At 37.3% G+C, this 20,423-nt stretch overlaps 1 protein-coding gene across 1 annotated transcript; it reads right to left on the reverse strand.

Annotated features, from left to right (window-relative positions):
• Positions 1-1,238: 1,238 nt before the first annotated feature.
• On the reverse strand, positions 1,239-18,043 carry C13H1orf185 (chromosome 13 C1orf185 homolog). The gene is made up of 5 exons (XM_060205903.1): positions 17,793-18,043; positions 13,096-13,201; positions 10,315-10,450; positions 3,956-3,992; positions 1,239-1,976 (listed from the first exon to the last, which is right to left on the reverse strand). The coding sequence occupies exons 1-5, from the start codon at positions 17,929-17,931 to the stop codon at positions 1,582-1,584; spliced, it is 813 nt and encodes a 270-aa protein (XP_060061886.1). The 5' UTR covers positions 17,932-18,043; the 3' UTR covers positions 1,239-1,581.
• Between the last annotated feature and the right edge of the window lie 2,380 nt (positions 18,044-20,423).

Here is a 20,423-nt window from a genome sequence, read left to right on the forward strand (position 1 = left end):
AAGCCAGGGGCAGGCTTCATGAAGGACTAGAACAAGGAAAGGAGTACTGTTAGAAGGCTAGGAATCCTGGCCTGTCACTTCTGTTTTCCACTTTGTAAATTCTTGAGTGTTCTTGAAATTGCAGATCTGCTGTCTTTTCCTCAGACTTCAGGATAGACCATGATAGCATATAATACTTTAGTTTATATTTCTATTTCAGAGAATAATCAGACACTGGAATATGCCAAATTCCTAGACAAAAGTTATAGGACACTCAGTGACAGAGAACAATTAGAATGTTTTCTTTTTTTTCGCTGTTGTTTACATACCTTGAGCTGAAATAATTATTTAAACTTAGGAGTGGATGTAGACAGATATTCTTACAACTTGAAAGCACATGAAATACTTCAAAAGAGAAAACGGCCTAGTCCTTTTTAGTATTTTCCCTGGAACAAAAATGATAGGTCTGGATAATACTACTAACTTAGTTTAGACAAGTTTGTTTTCATTTATTATAATATGTATGATTTAATCCTTGGAACAACATACATAAGTTGAGTAATATAAAGAGTAAATAAAGCCCAAATGATACTATTTTCCCTTACTAATAGTTTTTTCCCAAGAGAAAGAAAGTAAAAGAGAGCCTAATGACTTGGAGAGTATTTTAGGAGCGGGGGGTATTAATTACACATAGATATCAGAAATCCCTCAGAACTATAGAAATTTGACCAAAGGCTTTTCAGTTTAAAGTGAAACTCTCGGGGGCAGGTGGTGGCACCACTGGTTAAGTGCACACATTACAGTGTGTAAGGACCCAGGTTCAAACCCCTAATCCCTGCAAAGGGAAAGCTTCATAAGTGGTAAAACAGTGATTCAGATGTTTCTCTTTTTCCTTCTATCTCCCCTTCCCACTCAATTTCTCTGTCTATATCCAAAAAAAAAAGATAAATAAATAAATAAATAAATAGGAACTCTAGTTCATGTGGTTTGAGTCAGGTACCTAGAAACATAGCTACTTCTATCTCTATAGTGGTGGGATGAGAGCTGGTACCCATTCTACAAAACATAGAAGGAGGAGGAGAAAAAAAAATTTTTACAGAATCTTCAGAATATTCCAGGCTTACATTATATTGCTTACCAGAAATCATGACATAATAAGATTTGAAATACAGCTGGTTTAGTTATTTAAAATTCAGAAAAGCTGGTGAAGATATTCTGCTCAGCTCTACACACATTGAAATAAATAGAAAATGTCAAAATGTAAAGAAATGCTGTGAATGTTTATTCAAAAATATATTTTTGAATAATTTATTACTGAAGATATCTTAAAATATTTATTCTACATGTTGAGATACATTTGAATTATTTATTGTGTGCGTTGATAAAAATACAAAGAGTTAATATAAGCTAAGTGTTCATGATATAACTCTAGTTCTTGTTATTTTGTTTCTAGAAATAAGAACCAGTAAGGACATAGGACTAGTCCATGGTAAAGAACAAGAAAGACAATATTAACACGAACATGGTAAAAGACTCAAAAGCTGGTAATTCAGTTGAACTTTACATGACTTCAGTGTACACACATTTTCAAAAGAAAAAAAATCATTCAATATTATGTTCAATGTTTTGTATTTCAACATCTGTATTTCTTCTTGTAAATATTTCCTTAATGTTGTCATCTTTTTGATCATCAAAATGTGTCTTATTCAGTACATTTCCATTACATTCGTCTAATGAAATCGTTGACAAGTATGAAAATACTTTTTCCATCAAAGGTTCCCCAGGAAAAGGCACTGAAAGGCTCTTTGTTGATAAAGAATCATCAGAAAACCAGTCATCAGCTGCTTCTATACTTTGGCTGTAATAAGAATCAGATGGTAATGTTGATAAACTTAAAGTAGCACTGCTGTCATTTGTTACAGAGCTAATCTCTGAGGGGTCACAAATGATCTTTTTTGTTGCAGGGCAGAGTTCATCTTTAGATTGATCTTCAATTGCTGTAAAAGAAATATAGATTTACTGTAACTATTGCTTATTCATGAACCAGATTTTAACTACTAGGATAATATTTCTTTAAAAAGCTCAAACTTTTAGGGCTGGTGATATCTCACCTGGTTGCACAACATTCTTAAAATTCAAACTCTTTTAGAATTATGATGGACAGTATGGTATCACAGTGAACATTTTGAGTTGTCATCTGTACATGTGTATGTGATTGGGAGTTAGCAATATATCGTGTTAATCAAGAATAGAAGTTTTTTTCTAAATAAGACTGACCTTTTTTTTTTAACAGGTGAAGATTCTAACAGGCTAGAAATATTTGTTCTTAAATGCCTCTTAAAATTCAGAAAAGGGGAATCGGGCGGTAGCGCAGCGGGTTAAGTGTACGTGGCACAAAGTGCAAGGACCTGCATAAGGATCCCGGTTCGAGCCCCCGGCTCCCCACCTGCAGGGGAGTTGCTTCACAGGTGGTGAAGCAGGTCTGCAGGTGTCTTTCTCTCTGTCTTCCCCGCCTCTCTCCATTTCTCTCTGTCCTATCCAACAACAACGACATCAACAACAACAATAATAACTATAACAACAATGAAAAATAACAAGAGCAACAAAAGGGAAAATAAACATAAATTTTTTTTAATTCAGAAAAGGTAGGTATAAATAAAGATGTATAAATAAATATTGTTTAATATGAAAAATACATGTTGCCCAGAGTTAGGAGTTTACAAAATGTTTGGACCACTATGCAGAGAACTTAAGCACTGGCATCATAGCAACAGAAGCAACAATTAGTATCCTTATAGTACTTTGCAATTTACAAAGCAGTTCATAATAGTTTTACGTCTCATTTCCTCACACAATAATTTTTATCTCTCCTCTCTCTTCTTTTTTTTTTTTTTTCTTTTTCACCACAGTACTGATCAGCTCTGATTTATAGTGTGGGGTATTGAAACTTCAGAGCTTCAGGCATGAGATTCTCTTGTTATAACCATTATGCTATCTACCCCCTCCCCACAATGATTTTTCATGATAATTATTATTAGCATGGCTTCAGAAAAGAGAAGGCTAAGAGTTTGAGAAATTAATCACTGTAAGTCAAATACAAAACAAAATTTAACCTGGATTTTTGTTACTGTAAATGTTGGGCTGCTCACAAAACATTACTAATGTTGTACAGTTGATATTTAAAATGTTTTAAGACTATTTACTAAATCATAATTACGATATCCTATAATAACACTTATGATAATAAAATGATAAAAGAAAAATAACATTTATACTATCTTACATGTTAAATTTGATATTATTATATAATATTACTTTCTGAAGCTATTTTAAATACCTTAATATATTTTATAGCCACCCTTTCTAAAATTATATAGGTAGGTAATGTTTTGAGATATCAAGACATCAATGCAATATATAAAGTGTTACAAATACTTATTCTCAAGCCTTATTGTATGGCACTATGTGACACCTTTGAGTATATATGAAATACAAAAAATCAAAGTGTCACACATTAAAAATGTAATAGAAAGCTTTGTTTTCTAATATATATACACACATGCCAAAAGAGTTAATATTTCCCTTGTAATTTCATTACTCAAAAACTACATAGATAGGCCATGAACAGGGCCCTGGGTTCAAGCCCCCACTTTCCAACTGCAGGGTGGAAGCTTCAGGAGTGGTGAAGTAGGTCTGCAGATGCTTCTTTCTCTTTCCTTCTCTATCTCCCTGTCCACTCTCAATTTCTATCTGTCCTATTAAATAAAAGAAAATAAAAAAGGAAAACATGGCCACCTGAAGTGATGGCTTCATCATGCAAGCACAAAACTCCAGAAATAACCCTGATGGCAATAAAATATTAAAACAACAACAATAAAACCTACACAGATAACATATAGGATAGCTTCTTGGTTCTTTAAGATGTGAGTTGTCATATGTTGATTACAATCTATTTTAATAAGTTGAGAAAAATTACCTTTTTTGTGTGCTGTTTCCTTTTTTCTTTGCTCCTCCTATATAAAAATGTTATTTGTACTTTAAAAATTGAATAGTTTTAATATAATCTCTTTAGTACATTTAACATATATAATTTTAACATCATAACAAATTGTGGATGGGATATGCTTTCTTGTATAGTCTGATTTTAGTTTACCAGAATACATTGACAGAGAAGAAGTGTTGTAGTTTCATCTGATAAAAAAAATATGTATTTGTGGAAACAATCTAATACCCACTGATAGACAACAGATAAATAAATTATGGGATATACACTCCATGGAATATTACTCTGCATTTTAGAAAGAAGATACTGTATATTTTTGGACAAAATGGATGTAACTGGAGGTGATTATGCTTAACAAAATAAAGAGGTGAAAGAAAACTACCAGATAGTTTCACTAGTAAGTGGGATATAGGGAATAGAAACTCTTAAAAACAAGTGACCAAACTGAGAACTATGGTGGTTACTGTGTGCATACAAGTGGGGGGTGGAGGTGGGGAGTATTACAGATCTGTAGTGGTGGGTGCAGTTTGGAAGTATAATCCTATAATCTTATAATACTGTAAATCATTATTAAATAACTCACAGAACTAGAAGAAAAAAAAGATTGGATTTATCCAAAAAGGCAGTCTCCAGGATAGAGAACAAAGGAATAAAACTTCAATAGGACTAGCTCTCCCTATCTTCACAAACTGAGTTAGTTTGTTAGAACTAGAGAGTGCTAAAAAAAAAAAAAAAGAAATTTCTAGACATTATCATTTCATTAACTACCATTGCTAATTAATTACCACCACCAGGAAAGTTAATTCTGGTTGAATAAAACATTTGCCGGGGCCGGGCAGTGGCGAACCCAAAGCAAAGCAATTGCAACCAGGTTCAAGTCCCCACTTTCCACCTGTAGGGAGGACACTTCAGAAGCGGTGAAACAGGTCTGCAGGTGTCTCTCTGTCTCTCTCCCTTTCTGTCTCCCTTCCCCTCTCAATTTCTCTTTATCCTATCTAATAAAATGGAAAAAATGGCCACCAGGAACAGTGGGTTCCTAGTGCTGGCTTAAGACCCAGAGATAACCTGGAGGCTAAATAAAAAAATAAATAAAACATTTGCTCAAAGAATATATTTCAGATTTGGGAATTATGGTAGTGTAGTAGTTCTCAAACCTCAGGACATCAGAATCATAAATGCTTGTTAAAAATGCTGATTTGAGATACCACTTCATTTCTATGAGAATGTCCTACATCAGAAAAGGTAGCAAAGGGGGTGGGGCTGTAGTGCAGTGTGTTAAGCTCACATGGGGCAAAGTACTCACTGGCCAGTGTAAGGATCTGGGTTTGAACCCCCAGCTCCCTACCTGCAGGTAGGTCATTTCACAAACGGTGAAGCAGGTCAGCAGGTGTCTATCTTTCTCTCCCCCTCTTTGCCTCCCCCATCTCGATTTCTCTTTGTCCTATCCAACAACAACAGCAATGACAATAATAATAATAACAACAACAACAAGGGCAACACAATGGGGAAAAAGGCTTCCATGAGCAGTGGATTTGTAGTGCAGGCACTGAGCCCCAACAATAACCCTGGAGGCAAAAAGAGAGAGAGAGAGAGAGAGAGAGAGAGAAACAACAACAAATGTTGCAGAGGTTGTAGGGACAAAAGGAACCCTCCTGCACTGCTGGTGGGAATGTAAATTGGTCCAACCCTTGTGGAGAGCAGTTGGAGAACTCTCAGAAGGCTAGAAGTGGATCTACCCTATGACCCTGCAATTCTTCTCCTGAGGATATTTCCTAAAGATATATAAACACTCTGACCCCAAAAGATCTGTGTATACCTATATTCATAGCATCACAATGTAATTTTAATAGCTAAAACCTGGATGCAATCCAGGTATCCAACAACAGAGCAAGTTGTGGTATATATACACAATGGAACACTACTCAGCTATTAAAAATGGTGAATTCACCTTCTTCACTCCATCTTGGATGGAGCTTGAAGGAATTATATTGAGATAAGTCAGAAACAGAAGGATAAATTTAGGATGATCCTACTCGTCTTTATGAAAAACAAGAACAGAAGGGAAAATACTAAGAAGAACTTGGACTGGAGTTGGTGTACTGCACCAATGTAAAAGACTCTGGGGTGGGTGGAGAGGAGGGTTCAGGTTCTGGAACATGATGGCAGAGGAGGACCTAGTGGGGGTTGTATTGCTATGTGGAAAATTGGGAAATGTTATGCTGGTACAAACTATTGTATTTTACTGTCAACTGTAAACCATTAATCTTCAAAAAAGAAATTAGAAAGAAAGAAAAAAAGAGAGAAAGAAAGAGAAAGGAAGAAAGGAAGGAAGAAAGAAAGGAAGAAAGAAAGAAAGAAAGAAAGAAAGAAAGAAAGAAAGAAAGAAAGAAAGGACAAAACCTATCCTATCACCTGGCAATTCTCCTCCTGGAGAATTTATATATACCTAATGATACAAAAAGCTCTGTGCATACCTGTGTTCATAACAGCACAATTTGTAATAGCCAAAACCAGGTAGCAACCCAGGTGTCCGACAACAGATGAATGACTGATAAAATTGTGATATATATGTATGAATATTACTCAGTTATTGAAAATGATGAATTCACTTTCTTCACTTCATCTTAGATGGAGCTTGAAGGAATTATGTTAAGTGAGATAAGCCAGAAAAATAAGGATGAGTATGGGATGATCTTACTGACAGAAGTTGAGAAATAAGAACAGAAAACAGAAGCACAGAGCATAACTTGGACTGGGTTTGGTGTATTATACCAAAGTAAAGGACTCTGGGGGTGGAAGGACTTTCAGGTTCCTGGTGTATGATGGTGGTAGAGGACCTAGGTTGGGGGGGGGGGGTGAGAGTATTTTTCAGAATACTGAGAAATTTTGCACATGTACAAACAACTGTATTTACTGTTGACTGTAAACCATTAATCCACCAATAAAAATTTTTTAAGTATATGAGAACTCTGTGTTAGCACACTTTCACTGTGCACATAAAACTGCTCCAAAAAATAAAAAATCTATTAAGAAACAAAAGATAGTGCAGTACTATTGCACATTCATTCAATTGTCAAAAAATTAAGAATGCCCCAGCTTAACATGGGTGTTGACAGGCATGACCACAGTTCTATAACATTCCCAGTGGACTTGTATAGCCTTTGTAGTAAAATCCCAAATCCTTGACTTCAAATGAAACTCCTGGTAACAATATCAACAGAATTCTTTCCATGATCTTTTCTATGAACCTTGTGCACCAGACATTATCACACTTTCACTAAACATGTTACTTCCTTTTTAGCAGCAGGCTTAGGTTGACCCTCATTGTTTGGCAAACCTCTGCTGAGTTCTCAAAACCCAGAGACTGTTTCTTTGAAATGTCTGCATTTCTTCAATTTAGTGGCTCTTACCACATTATGTTGTAATTTTCAGTTTATGTGTTTTTCTTCCCTACTAAGTTATCTAGGTCTAGACTTATATCTTGTTTGTGTAGGCTCATTGCCCAAACTAGTTTTTACCATAGTTAAAACATTCAAAAATATTTGTCTTTTATTTTAAGGTAGAGACAGAGATGCAGAGAGAGAAAAAGGGAGAGAGATAAAAGAGACAGCACCCACGCTTTCTTCATGTGGTGGGACCAGGCTTAACCCTGGGCTCAGGCATATGGCAAAGCAGTACACTATCCAAGTGAGCTGTTTTGCAGGTCCTCAAAAATTTTTTCAAACAAAGAAACATCGAGTTCAACAATAAATATGCATAATGCAAATTTGACATCAGTTTAGCTGATGAGGAGGGTGTCCGTGGGTAGAATAAATGCTTTGCCAAAGCTGGAGTCCAAGGTTTAATCCTCAACATCATGTATGGCCAGAGTAGTACTCTGGTCTCTCTTTCACTAAATACATAAATGTATTTCTCTATTTGTTCCATAAATCACTACAGTTCAGTAAATTTTTGAAAAAAATAATAAGTACTTCATTCATGCAAACACTGAGGAAAAAAAAAGTTTTGTTCTGAACCTCCTGGACTGGCTTCTGCCACCCTCACCTGGAATAAACAGATTTAGGTATGAATGAATGACTGTATGAGTGACTGCAAATAGTTATTTAATATTATAAGTTTGCATCTTCAAATAGAAGTCTGCTACGCTTTTTTTTATCATATAACACAGGAACTTAATCTTGCTTATATCAATTCATTTATAGTAAACTTGTTTTCATTGTATATCATCAACTTAGATTATAGATTTCAAGAATCTATCAGTGTTAAGAAAGGACTATATATATATATTTCTTATATTTCTAGAAATTTAAATTTCTACTGGTCTCTTCTTTGTTTGACTTTATCCATATAAGGTTTTGGGCCCTGCAGTGGCACACAGATTGACAGCACATGTTATTATGAGCAAGGGCCTAGGTTTAAGCCCCAAGTTCCCACCTGCAGGGAAAGCTTTGTGAGTGGTGAAGCAGTGATGCAGGTGTCTCTCTTCCCTCTATATCTCCCCCTTCCCTCTCATTATCTATCTGTTATATCAAATAAAGGGGCAGAAGGGGGGAAAAATGGCCACTAGAAGTGGTGGATTTATGTGCATCACTTTGATAACCCTGGTGGCAAAAAGAAAACCACAAACTTTTGACAAAGTTAATTGTATGTCTAACTTTCTCACTTGTACTACACTAGCATCTCAGAATTCCATCTCAGATCTTACTACCATTAATAAGCTGGCCTAGAAAACAATAAAGGCTTGGAAACAAAAACAAAAAACTTGGAAAACAATAAAGGCTTAATACACCCTTGTTAAAATAGTAGATTTTACTACGTAATCCAACAATATCACACTTAGAGGCATTTATCCAAAGGACATGAAAACACCAATTCAAAGGGACATATGCACTCCTATGTTCATGGCTGCATTATTCACAACAGCCAAAGAGTCATGGAATCAGACTAAATGTTCATCAACAGGTGATTAGATAAAGAAGTTATAGGATGTTTACTTCATGGAATACTATTTTGCAATAAAAAGATAGCGTTCTTTGGGACAAAAAGAATGGAGTTGGAAGTGATTATGCTTAGCAAAATAAGTAATGAAAGACAACTATCAAATGGTTTCACTTATATGTGGAATCTAGAGACCTGATAACACATGAACTTGAAAAAAAAAAAAAGAAACAAACTATTACTAAGACTTAAGGGAACTATAGTGGTTATCTTTGGGAGGTGCGAGGGAGGAAATATAGAACTCTGGTGGTGAGGTTCCAGATGTCATCAGGATGCCGGCCAGGCTTCCCTGGACTGAAGACCCCATAATGTGTCCTGGAGCCCCGCTTCCCCAGAGACCCATCCTACTAGGGAAAGAGAGAGGCACACTGGGAGTATGGACCGACCAGTCAACGCCCATGTTCATCGGGGAAGCAATTACAGAAGCCAGACCTTCTACCTTCTGCAACCCACAATGACCCTGGGTCCATGCTCCCAGAGGGATAGAGAATGGGAAAGCTATCAGGGGAGGGGGTTGGTTATGGAGATTGGGTGGTGGGAACTGTGTGGGATTGTACCCCTCCTACACTATGGTTTTGTTAATTAATCCTTTCTTAAATAAAAATAAATAAATAAATAAGTAAAAATAAAAAGAACTCTGGTGGTGAATGTGGTGTGGAACTATACACTATCATCTTAGAATCTTATAACCTACTACTAATCACAATTAAAAAATAACAAAATTATTATTGATTAGTATTGATTTTATTGATTAGTATTGATTTTTTTTAAACCAGAGCACTGTTCATCTCTGGCTTATGGTAACATCTCAGGCATGAATACTAGTTGCACAGCCAATGGTACTATCACCAGAATGCACTTAACAGGGTATTTATTTACATATTTGGGGGGGAAGAGAGAGAGAGAGAGAGAGCACACAATAGAGGATAGAACACCATTTAACTACCATATGGTTGTACAGGGCATTAAAATGTATTAATTTCAATTACTTGATTTGTCTGTTATCTGAGCAACCTCTTATCTCCAAATTTCTTTTCTCTGATTGATCTAGTAATTTTATCTTTCTTGGTATCATTCTCTCTATCCCTACAAAAATTCTAATATGGAAACTATTTTCATGCTATAGATAGACACACTTGAAATTGAAACATTTTCATATAGATTTTCTGTTTCCTATAGTATATACTCTATTTTGACTAAGTTTAGCTCCATGTTATATTTCTCAAATTAAAATGTAGCAGTGACTATGTTGTATTTAAAATTTAAAGATAACCTTCGTGATATGTTGGCAATATAAATTATTTTTAGATGATTCTTATAAAGTATTACTCTACCTGTATTTGAAATCTTCCTGTATGAAAATTTCGAGAAATAAAAACACACTCAGAATGAAATTTAGTGTTCATCCTTGGTGATCTTTGCTTCCATTTCTCATCAGTTGCTTTAAATTTGGAATTTTGAAATATTTCTCTGAAAAAAATGTATAAAGAGTATTATAAACATCAATCCTATTATAAACCAGAATATAAATTCAACTGCTTCTTATGCAAGGTTATTATTTCTAGCTTGAAGATTAACCATAAGTTTTTGATATTCTTCTTTCTGGTTGTGGGATAATCAATTGATTTTAATGTTAATTTTCTCAAAAATTTTAAATCATTTTATTGGGGGACACAATTTCTTTAAAGAAATTGTGTAAAGAAAATTAATTTCATTGATAAATTTTATATTTATTAATATTTCTTTTGAGACTAGAAAGGAAACAGAATTGAAACTGTTGGGGGCTGGGTGGTGGTACACCTGGTTAAGAGTACACATTACCGTGCTTGAGAACCCAGGTTTGAGTCCCCACTCCCCACTCCCCACCTGCAGCAGGGAAGCTTCACAAGCAGTGAAGCAGGGCTTCACTCAGGTCCCTATTTTTTTTTCACTAGTGATTTAGTATTAACTTACACAATTACAAGATAACAGGAGTACAACTCTGCACCATCCCACCACCAGAATTCTGGATCCTCAATCCCTCCATTAAAAGCTACAGCAGTTCTCCCAGGGCTGCAGATATGGCTCAACTATTATTTCTACAACCATCTGTCAATATCTGTATATATTTGCCCTTTTGGGGTGGGAGTGGGGCTCCTATATTCCTTCCTTTCTGTCACACATATACCTATTATTACATTCAAATGTCATTCCCTTTTTTCCTCCTCCTTTCTCTGGTTCCTGATGGGGTTGGAGTTCAGAGCCCTCTGATCGTCTCTCCCCTATCATTTCTCCCCCATTGGGAGTATAGATCAAAATTATTTTGGGGATGCAGAAGGTGGGAGTTCTAGCTTCTGTAATTGCTTCTCTGCTGGACATGGACATTAGCAGGTCAATCCATACCCCCAGCCTATTTCTATCTTTCCCTAGTGGGGTAGGGCTCTGAAAGCGGCGAGATTCCAAGACATACTGGTGAAGTCATCTGCCCAGGGAAGTCAGGATGGAATCATGATAGCATCTGCAACTCGGTGGCTGAGGTTGCCGATGTTTCAGTTGTAGTTGGTGGATTCTGTTTAGGTTTATAGTTACAGTTATTTGTTGTCTTGAGGAGAGATCTAATCCATCCCTGTTATTCTATAGCCTGACCTCCCAAAAGTCTCTCTCTCTCCCTTTCTACCATCCCCTTCTCTTTTGATTTCTGGCTGTCTCTATCCAATAAATAAAGATAATAAACATTTTTGCTAAAATAAGTACTACTGGAAGAGTGTGGGATTATGCTATACTTTAAACATCAGACAAAGGAAATACTGAACATTTAATTAAAAATAAACTTAGGGTTAGAAGGAACTGAGATGTCAAATATATATTTTTCATTCTTTGATAACAGATTACATGTAGACCACACCAGAGCAGTCTATTAGCTCTTAATTTTTTAAGAGTCCTTCCCTGTAGATAGTTTTTAACCTCTGTTTTAGTAATCAAAATTCATTTACCCCTTAAATACTTTAATATAGAGAGATTGATATTGCACTATTAGTACCATTTTACTACTAGGCTATCTCTTTTCTAGCTATTTTAAACATGTACAACTCCCCCCTTAATCAAAGGGTCTATACCTAAGAAGAAGCAAGCTGTCAAAAGCTTTCATAGATGGCTATATAGCATTTGAAGGGGCTTAAAACTGACCCTTTAACTTATATTATAGTAGTTATCATTTGAAAATATCTTTCATTGACTTTTCAAGATAAAAATGTTAAATATTAAGCGCAGGTGGCACAAAGCACAAGGACCTGAGTAAGGATCCCAGTTCGAGCCCCGGCTCCCCACTTGCAGGGGAGTCGCTTGACAAGCGGTGAAGCAGGTTTGCAGGTGTCTATCTTCCCCACCACCACCCCACCCCCCGTCTTCCCCCTCCTCTCTTCATTTCTCTCTGTCCTGTCCAACGATGACAACAATAAAACAACAATGGCAACAAAAGGGAATAAATAAATAAAATAAATTTTAAAAATAAAATAAATGCTAAATATTCTGAGGGGCCAGGCGGTAGTGCATCAGGTTAAGCACGTACAGTGCCAACAGCAAGGACTGGAGCAAGGATCCAGGTTCGAGCCCCCAGCTGTAGGGGAGTCGCTTCGCAAGCGGTGAAGCAGGATACAAGTGTCTATCTTTCTCTCCCCCCTCTATCTTCCCCTCCCCTCTCAGTTTCTCTCTGTCCTATCCAACAATAACAATAACAACAACAACAATGGAAAAAAATTAAAAGATGGCCTCCAGGAGCAGTGGATCCATAATGCAAGCACTGAGCCCCAGCAATAATCCTGGAGACAAAAAAAAAAAAAAGGAGTCAGACGGTAGTGCAGCGGGTTAAGTGCACATGGCACAAAGCTCAAGGACCGGCATAAGGATCCCGGTTCCAGTCCCTGGCTGCCTTATCTGCAGGGGAGTCGCTTCACAGGCGGTGAAGCAGGTCTGCAGGTGTCTTATCTTTCTCTCCCCCTCTCTGTCTTCCCTTCCTCTCTCCATTTCTCTCTGTCCTATCTAACAATGACAACAATAATAACTACAACAATAAAACAAGGGCAACAAAAGGGAATAAATAAATATTTAAAAAAGGTAAATGTTCTAATAAATCTTACCTTCGTTTGCAAATAAGGAACCACAAAGCTGATGCCAAAGCAAAGAAACCAATTCCCAAAGTAACAGCACCAGCAGCCAGAAAATAAGTTAAGTGGTTAAAAATACCTATACAAATAAATTATAAAAGATTATTTATGCATGGATCATTATTTTCTAACTAACAGTTAAATGACATAATATTTCAAGTGTTATTACATAGTGTACTGTTAAGATCTTAGCCTGAAGACTGGGAGACCAGAATTCCAGCCCTGTGCAATTCTAGTAAATTTTAAGTTGCTGAGTTTGAAAATTACATAGGGTCTCATGCTGGCTGGGACTATGGACACAATTCTATAACTCTGCTAGGATATGAGATCCAGATTTTCATTCTCTTTTGTCTCTCTCTCTCTCTCGCTATTGTCCTATTACTTTTTTTTAATATCTAGATTTCTCCCTTTCCTGACTAGCTGTAAATTTTTGTGTTGTCTGTTCTCTCCTCCCCTCCCCTCCCCTCCCCTCCCCTCCCCTCCCCTCCCCTCCCCTCCCCTCCCCTCTCCTCTCTTCTCCTCTCTTCTCCTCTCCTCTCTTCTCCTCTCCTCTCCTCTCCTCTCCTCTCCTCTCCTCTCCTCTCCTCTCCTCTCCTCTCCTCTCCTCTCCTCTCCTCTCCTCTCCTCTCCTCCCCTCCCCTCCCCTCTACTCTCTCTTCTCTACTCTATTCTCTCTTCTCTTCTTTTTGTCTTCTCTCCTCACCTTTCCTTTCCTTTCCTTTCCTCTTCTCTTTTCCCTTCATTTTCATTGCTTTTCCCCTTCTCTTTTATTTTTATTTATTTTTATTGCCACCAGGGTTATCACTGGGTCTCAGTGCTGGAACTACAAATCCACAGCTCCCAGCAGCCACTTCATTTTTTTTCTTCCTCTTTCTACTTTATTTTTATGTGATAGGACAGAGAGATGCTGAGAGGGAAGGGGAACAACATTCATGAAGCGTTCTCCCTGCAGGTGGGGAGCTGGGGCTCAAACTGGATCCTTGTGCATGGTGATATGTGCACATTAACCGAGTGAGCTACCCCCTGGCCCCCCTTTTCTCTTTCTTTACTCTCTTTTTTAACCAGAGCACTGCTTAACTCTGGTTTATGGTGGTGTCAGTGATTGAACCTAGGAGCTTGAAGCCTCAGGCACAAAAGTCTTTTTGCAAAGCTATTATGCTATCTTTCCCATCCTGTGTTGTCATTTTTTTTTTAATTAGTGAGTTAATATTTATTTACAAAAGTATAAAATAACAGGGGTATCAATCCACACTTTTCCCACCGCCAGAGTTCTGTGTTTCTATTCCTTTCATTGGAAACTGCAGTAGTTCTTGCAAGATCACAGATACGGGTTGACTGTTAGTTCTATAACTATCTATTTATATTTATTTTATTATTTTTTATTTATAAAATGGAAACACTGATAAAACCATAGGATAAGAGGGGTACATTTCCACACACTGCCCACCCTCAGAGCTTCATATCTAATCTCCTCCCTTGATAGCTTCCCTATTCTTTATCCCTCTGGGAGTATGGGCCCAGGATCATTGTGGGATGCAGAAGGTGGAAGGTCTGGCTTCTGTAATTGATTTTATTTATATTTATATATATTCCCATTTTTCTATGGCTCTGTCTTTCTGAGTCACACCTACTACTTCTGAGTGTTTTTCTTCCTTTCTTTCTTCTCTCTCTGGGTTCTGATGGAATTGGAGTTCAGAGCCCTTTGGTCATTCCCCCACCCAGAGTATCATTCTTTGTAGTTTTCCAATATGACACTTTTCATTTTAAGATTTATGTTATCCCCATCCAAAAAGATCTGTGTACACATATGTTCTTGGCAGCACAATTTGTAATAGTCAAAACTTGGAAGCAACCCAGGTGTCCAACAACAGATGAGTGGCTGAGCAAGTTGTGGTATATATATATATGATGGAATACTACTCAGCTATAGAAAATGGCGACTTCACCATTTTCAGCTGATCTTGGATGGACCTTGAAAAAATCATGTTAAGTGAAATAAGTCAGAAACAGAAGGATGAGTATGGGATGATCTCACTCCCAGGCAGAAGTTGAAAAACAAGATCAGAAGAGAAAACACATGTAGAACCTGAACTGGAATTGGCTTATTGCACCAAAGTAAAAGACTCTGGAGTAGGTGGGGTGCATTGTTATATGGAAAACTGGGAAATGTTATGCATGTACAAACTACTGTATTTACTGTTGAATGTAAAACATTAATTCCCAATAAAGAAATTAAAAAAAAAAGATTTATGTTATCAATCACTAGAAAAGTAGATTTGGGGAGTGGGGGCGGGGGCTGGGGCAGGGTTGGACAGTGTTGCACCTGGTTAAGTGCATGTATTACCATGCACAAGGACCTGGGTTCAGGTCCAATTGGAGGGGGTAAATCTTCATAAGCAGTGAAGCAGGGTTGTAGACAGGCCTCTCTGTCTCACTCTCTCTCTCCCCATTCCTTCTCAGTGTCTCTATCCTAAATAAATAAATTAATAAAATGAGTAGACTGAGAGCAGAAAAAGATAAAAAGGGGGGCTTACTTAAGATAAAACACATATTTCTACCAGTCCTAGAATCTCTGGGGTGGGGTTCGCTTTCCTTCATTCTACTATCAATTTATACCAATTGATACTACAAGACCAGATCAGGTATCTGCTGATCTCAGCCTAATCAATGCAACCAGTACCACCTCGACATATTTCACTTCAGATTGTGTCCAGAGATGTCAGGCATGGAATGTTAACCCTCTAGTTCCATCACTCTGGTGAGACCTTTCCTAGTTCATAGGACTCCTTAATTCCATTTTGGGTAGCACACTTCCTAATAAAGCCACAGAACCTAGATATAGAACAGGTCCCATGAGATAGGGCATATGTACACATGTATCCATAAGTTAGGGGAAATATATATACCTTAAAGGAAAAGTACACAGCAGTTTGCAGTGCAATAAGTGCAATAAATGCAGCAAGTAAGTAGAAAGACCTAAAAAGACACCATAAAGTACCTAATCAAATAGTTTCTACTTAGACCTACTTCCAATTTCACTTCCCTCAACCACTCCAAGGCTAACCTTGTCAGACAAAGTAAGGACTACAAGCTGGATAATGGCAAGAGACCAGCAACTTTAATGATGGCTCTTTTGGTTACTACCAGGCCACCCCATCACCTGAGGCCCTAGTCAAGGAATCCTGGGATTCCCACACCGACATGATGGGCTTAGAACTCTATCAGATCCCTCTCTCTACCATTACTGTTCATCTCCATCAGGAATAACATAGTGAACCCTCTTGTGGGCCTTTACAGGATCTTGCCCTCAATGTGGGTCAACATTGGTAGAAACTGTCCCATTCTCCGAAGAGAGGTTGGGCTAACATACTCTACCACTCGAGGAAGATGGGTCCTGAAATAAATGAAGCCTAGAATATTCCTAGCTATGACCACAGAATGAAAGCTCAGACCTACAGAGATGCAGAGGTTACACAGGCTCCTGTGCTGAATATGGGCCCCAGATCAAATCGATGAGGTTTACAGTTAATGATATTTATATATTTTTCCCATATCTGGGAGCTACTCTCTTCCCTGACCCAGCTTTCTAGTCCTATTTCCAACTCTGACACCATATCCCCAGAGAATACCTTTAGCCCACCTTCATGTTAGCTGTCAGGCTCAGGAAAAAACAAGTAAATTCATGGGCCCCTTTAAATATACCTAAAATAGACCTACTAGCTTTTTCCAAAACAGAGACACTAAATCGCAGCTGCTATATTCTTACCTTTAGGTTCCTGACTACTAAACAGTAATAATCTGCTTTATATCTTAAATGCTTTTTCAGCCACCAAGTTGCAAATGCTACCATGATGCCAATCTGACTCCCCTGGGCAGAGGACCTCACCAATGTATCCTGGAACTCCACCTCTCAGAGCCCTGTCCCACTAGGGAAAGATAGAAACAGGCTGGGGGTATGGATCAACCTGCCAATGCCCATGTTCAGTGGGGAAGCAATTACAGGAGCCAGACCTTTCATCTTCTGCACCCCATAATGATCTTGGGTCCATGCTCCCAGAGGGATAAAGAATAGGAAAGCTATCAAGGGAGGGCATGGGATATGGAGTTCTGGTGGTGGGAATTGTATGGAATTGCACCCCTCTAGGGTCTTGGAGTTCTATGAAAATATTTATAATATTTCCATTTTATAAATAAGTTTTAAAAAAAGGAAGAGAAGGCAGGACCATAGGAAAAAAACGGGCAAAATTTAGATAGATTGTTATAGAGATAATAGTCAAACAATAATGAAAGTACATTGTATAGTTACTTGGAAGAACAAAACTGGAGCCAGATTAAAGGGAAATGTATAGTCCAAAATGCATAATTTGGAAAAGTTGAAAAACTGTGACTTTAAACTTCCCAATTAAAAGTTTAAAAAGATCAGCAAAATTCAAATAATGTGTAGAGGAAAGCATAAAAAACAGAAATGGATATAATAAAAATTAACATTGTTGTTAAATCTAGTAAGATTAAGAAAATTCTAGTAAGGTTAGCCAGGTCAAAACAAATAGAAGTTGTAAGTTATCATCATTAAAGATAAAAAATGTATCAGTATAGAGGAGATCAGTAAGAAAATACTTTCAACAAATGCATGCTTATAATAAATTATAGATGCCTAAGAAGTGACTTACAAACATAACTCAGAAGTAATGGGAAACCTAAATGAATATGTGTCCATTCAATTGAATCAGAAGTTATGAAATTCCCCCAAAATAAATAGCAGGCCCAAATAACTTTACAATTTCTACTGTATACCCATGATTCAAGCATTTCTTATCTTATACAAGCTCTTCCAGATGATAGAAATCGATTGCTGCCTCTTTGTCAAAACATATTATCCTCTTCTTCCTAAGCAGGAAACTAGACTACATGTCCCAGCTTCCCATACCATTAGATGAAGCCATGTGCTGAGTTCTAACCAATGGAATTTAAGTGGAAGTGATGTCACAAACCCTCTCCCCACCCCCCACATGTCTTTCTCCATATTCTTTACACAGTTCGATTCACTGAGATTGAGATAGTGGGAGAGGGGATGGTGGTGGCACACCTAGTAGAGCACACATTACCATGCACAAGGACCTAGGTTTAAGCTGTTCCCCACCCACATGCAGAAGTTTCTTATGTGTTGGAGCAGTGATGCAGTTGTCTCTCCTTTTCTTTGTCTCTCCTCACTTTTCTATCTCTCTGTTTCTCATCCTCCATCAAAATGGTCACCAGGGAAAGTAAAGTTGTTGTACACTCACCCAGCCCCAGTGATAACCCTGGTAGAAAAAAAAATTTACAAGGAACTTTGAAAAATAGAGGCCATCATGGATCTAATTGGCATTTATAGAACATTCACTCCAAGTAAAATGAAAGCTTATCAGTATTTGTGGGATGCCTCTACAAAAATACTTAGGGTGATATCTAGAGCTGCAAAATGCAATACTAGTGGCTGGGAAGGTGACTCAGTGGGTAAAGCACATTCCTTCCATATATGACAAATTAGTGTTCTGATCTCTCTCTTAGAAAAACTAAGTATGTAAATGTGCAATAATAGAAAAATAAGTGACTGACCATAACAACTAGAATAAGTAGAGAAAATCTTGCCCAACGTAAATCATAGATGTCAAAAATAAGTGAGGACCAATAAAATAGAAAATAAAAATAAAGGAAATTGGTGAAACCCAAAGCTGATTCTTTGACATCAATAAAATTGATGTGCTACCTGTAACAGTCAAAATTTAGAAACAGAATGTTTACTGATAGGCGAATGACTAAAGAATTTAGAGTACTAGTTAGCTGTTAAAAAAAAAAAGATGAAATAATTTTTTGTTAAAAAATGAATGGAATTGTAAGGAATCATACTATGTGAAGTAAGCCAGGAGGACAAATACTTAAGATAATACTTATCTTGTCTTAGGTGGAACTCAAGTAATAAAGAAAGGGAAAATACATGGCAAAACTTTAATAAAGTGATATTTCAGTAAATCCAAGAATTCAAAATGTAGTTGGCAAGAGGGGGGTCTAAAGGGTTTGAGACCCTCTGCATCCTCTAACAGAGGAAGATGATGATGTGATAGAGGCTGTGATGTACTGACCTAGGGAGTAGTGAAACTCTCTCTGGAACAAGTCTTGAAATCAACATTTCTTCAACAAAGTTACTAAAAATTAATAAACTTCTATACAGTTGCTAACACATATTTTGGAGAGATGTGAAATTGTATTCCTGAAATAACAGACTTGTAACACATTTCCTTTTTTCAAAATGTGGTCAGTAAAATAGTTCACCTAATAGTGGACCTGCTTTGCCATGTGCATAACCTAGATTCAAGCCCATTCCATTGTCTTTTGCTTGTTTGTTTGAATGCTTGTTTTTTGTCATCACTTGGGCTTTACTGTTATAGGCCAACATTTTCAGATAGAGACAGGAAAATCTCACAACTCTGAAGTTTCCTCCTGAACCCTTGCAGTGGAAGCAGGGGTCAAACCTGGGCCATGAGCATGACTAAGTAAGCGTACTCTTCAAGTGAGGTGTAATGTGATGAGCAAGATAAGGGTTCTGGGGCTTATCTTTTAGTTGAAAGGAACAAATAATAAACATATAAGTAAATAAGATATTGTTAGAAACTAATAAAAATTGGAGTAGGGCACCAAAGTTAAAATTTTGGGGTGGAGGGTGAGGGTGGGTGTTCGACTTCACTGGGGGGAGAGGAAGGATGGGATGGGACACAGTCTTTTGGTGGTGGGGATGGTGTTTATGTACGGTCCTATTAACTTGTAGTCATATAAATCACTAACTAATAAGAGAGGGGAAAAATTAATTGAATATCTAAAATTTCTAATGCACAGACCATAGGTTGAGTCTTTGAAATGTTAACTCTCCTAAAAACTTAGACCAGGGAGAACAGAAGCAACTGGTGGCATTACTCTATAAGACACAACTATATACAAATAATGTCAAAGGAATAAATTATGGTGATGTTGTGCATGATACAGCAAATTCTAACAAAGGGATTTTCAAAGTTAACCCAATTGCCAAATAATGTGATTATAGCAATAACTATCTATTGCCTTCTTAAACCATAAGGCAGCAGGAACCTCCTGCTTCCTCTGTAGAGTCTATACTTCCCCCAGTCCTGGAACCTCTAGGGTGGGACTCACTTTCCTGCATGCTTCTCTCAATTTGTATCAAATGATATTACATCTTCCGGTCCCAACTTAATCAATGCAACAAGTACCACCTCAGCATGCTTCACTTCAGACTATGTCCAGAGATGTCA

Source organism: Erinaceus europaeus, chromosome 13, assembly GCF_950295315.1.
Source record: "Erinaceus europaeus chromosome 13, mEriEur2.1, whole genome shotgun sequence".
In the NCBI taxonomy this organism is placed as follows: Eukaryota; Metazoa; Chordata; class Mammalia; order Eulipotyphla; family Erinaceidae; genus Erinaceus; species Erinaceus europaeus.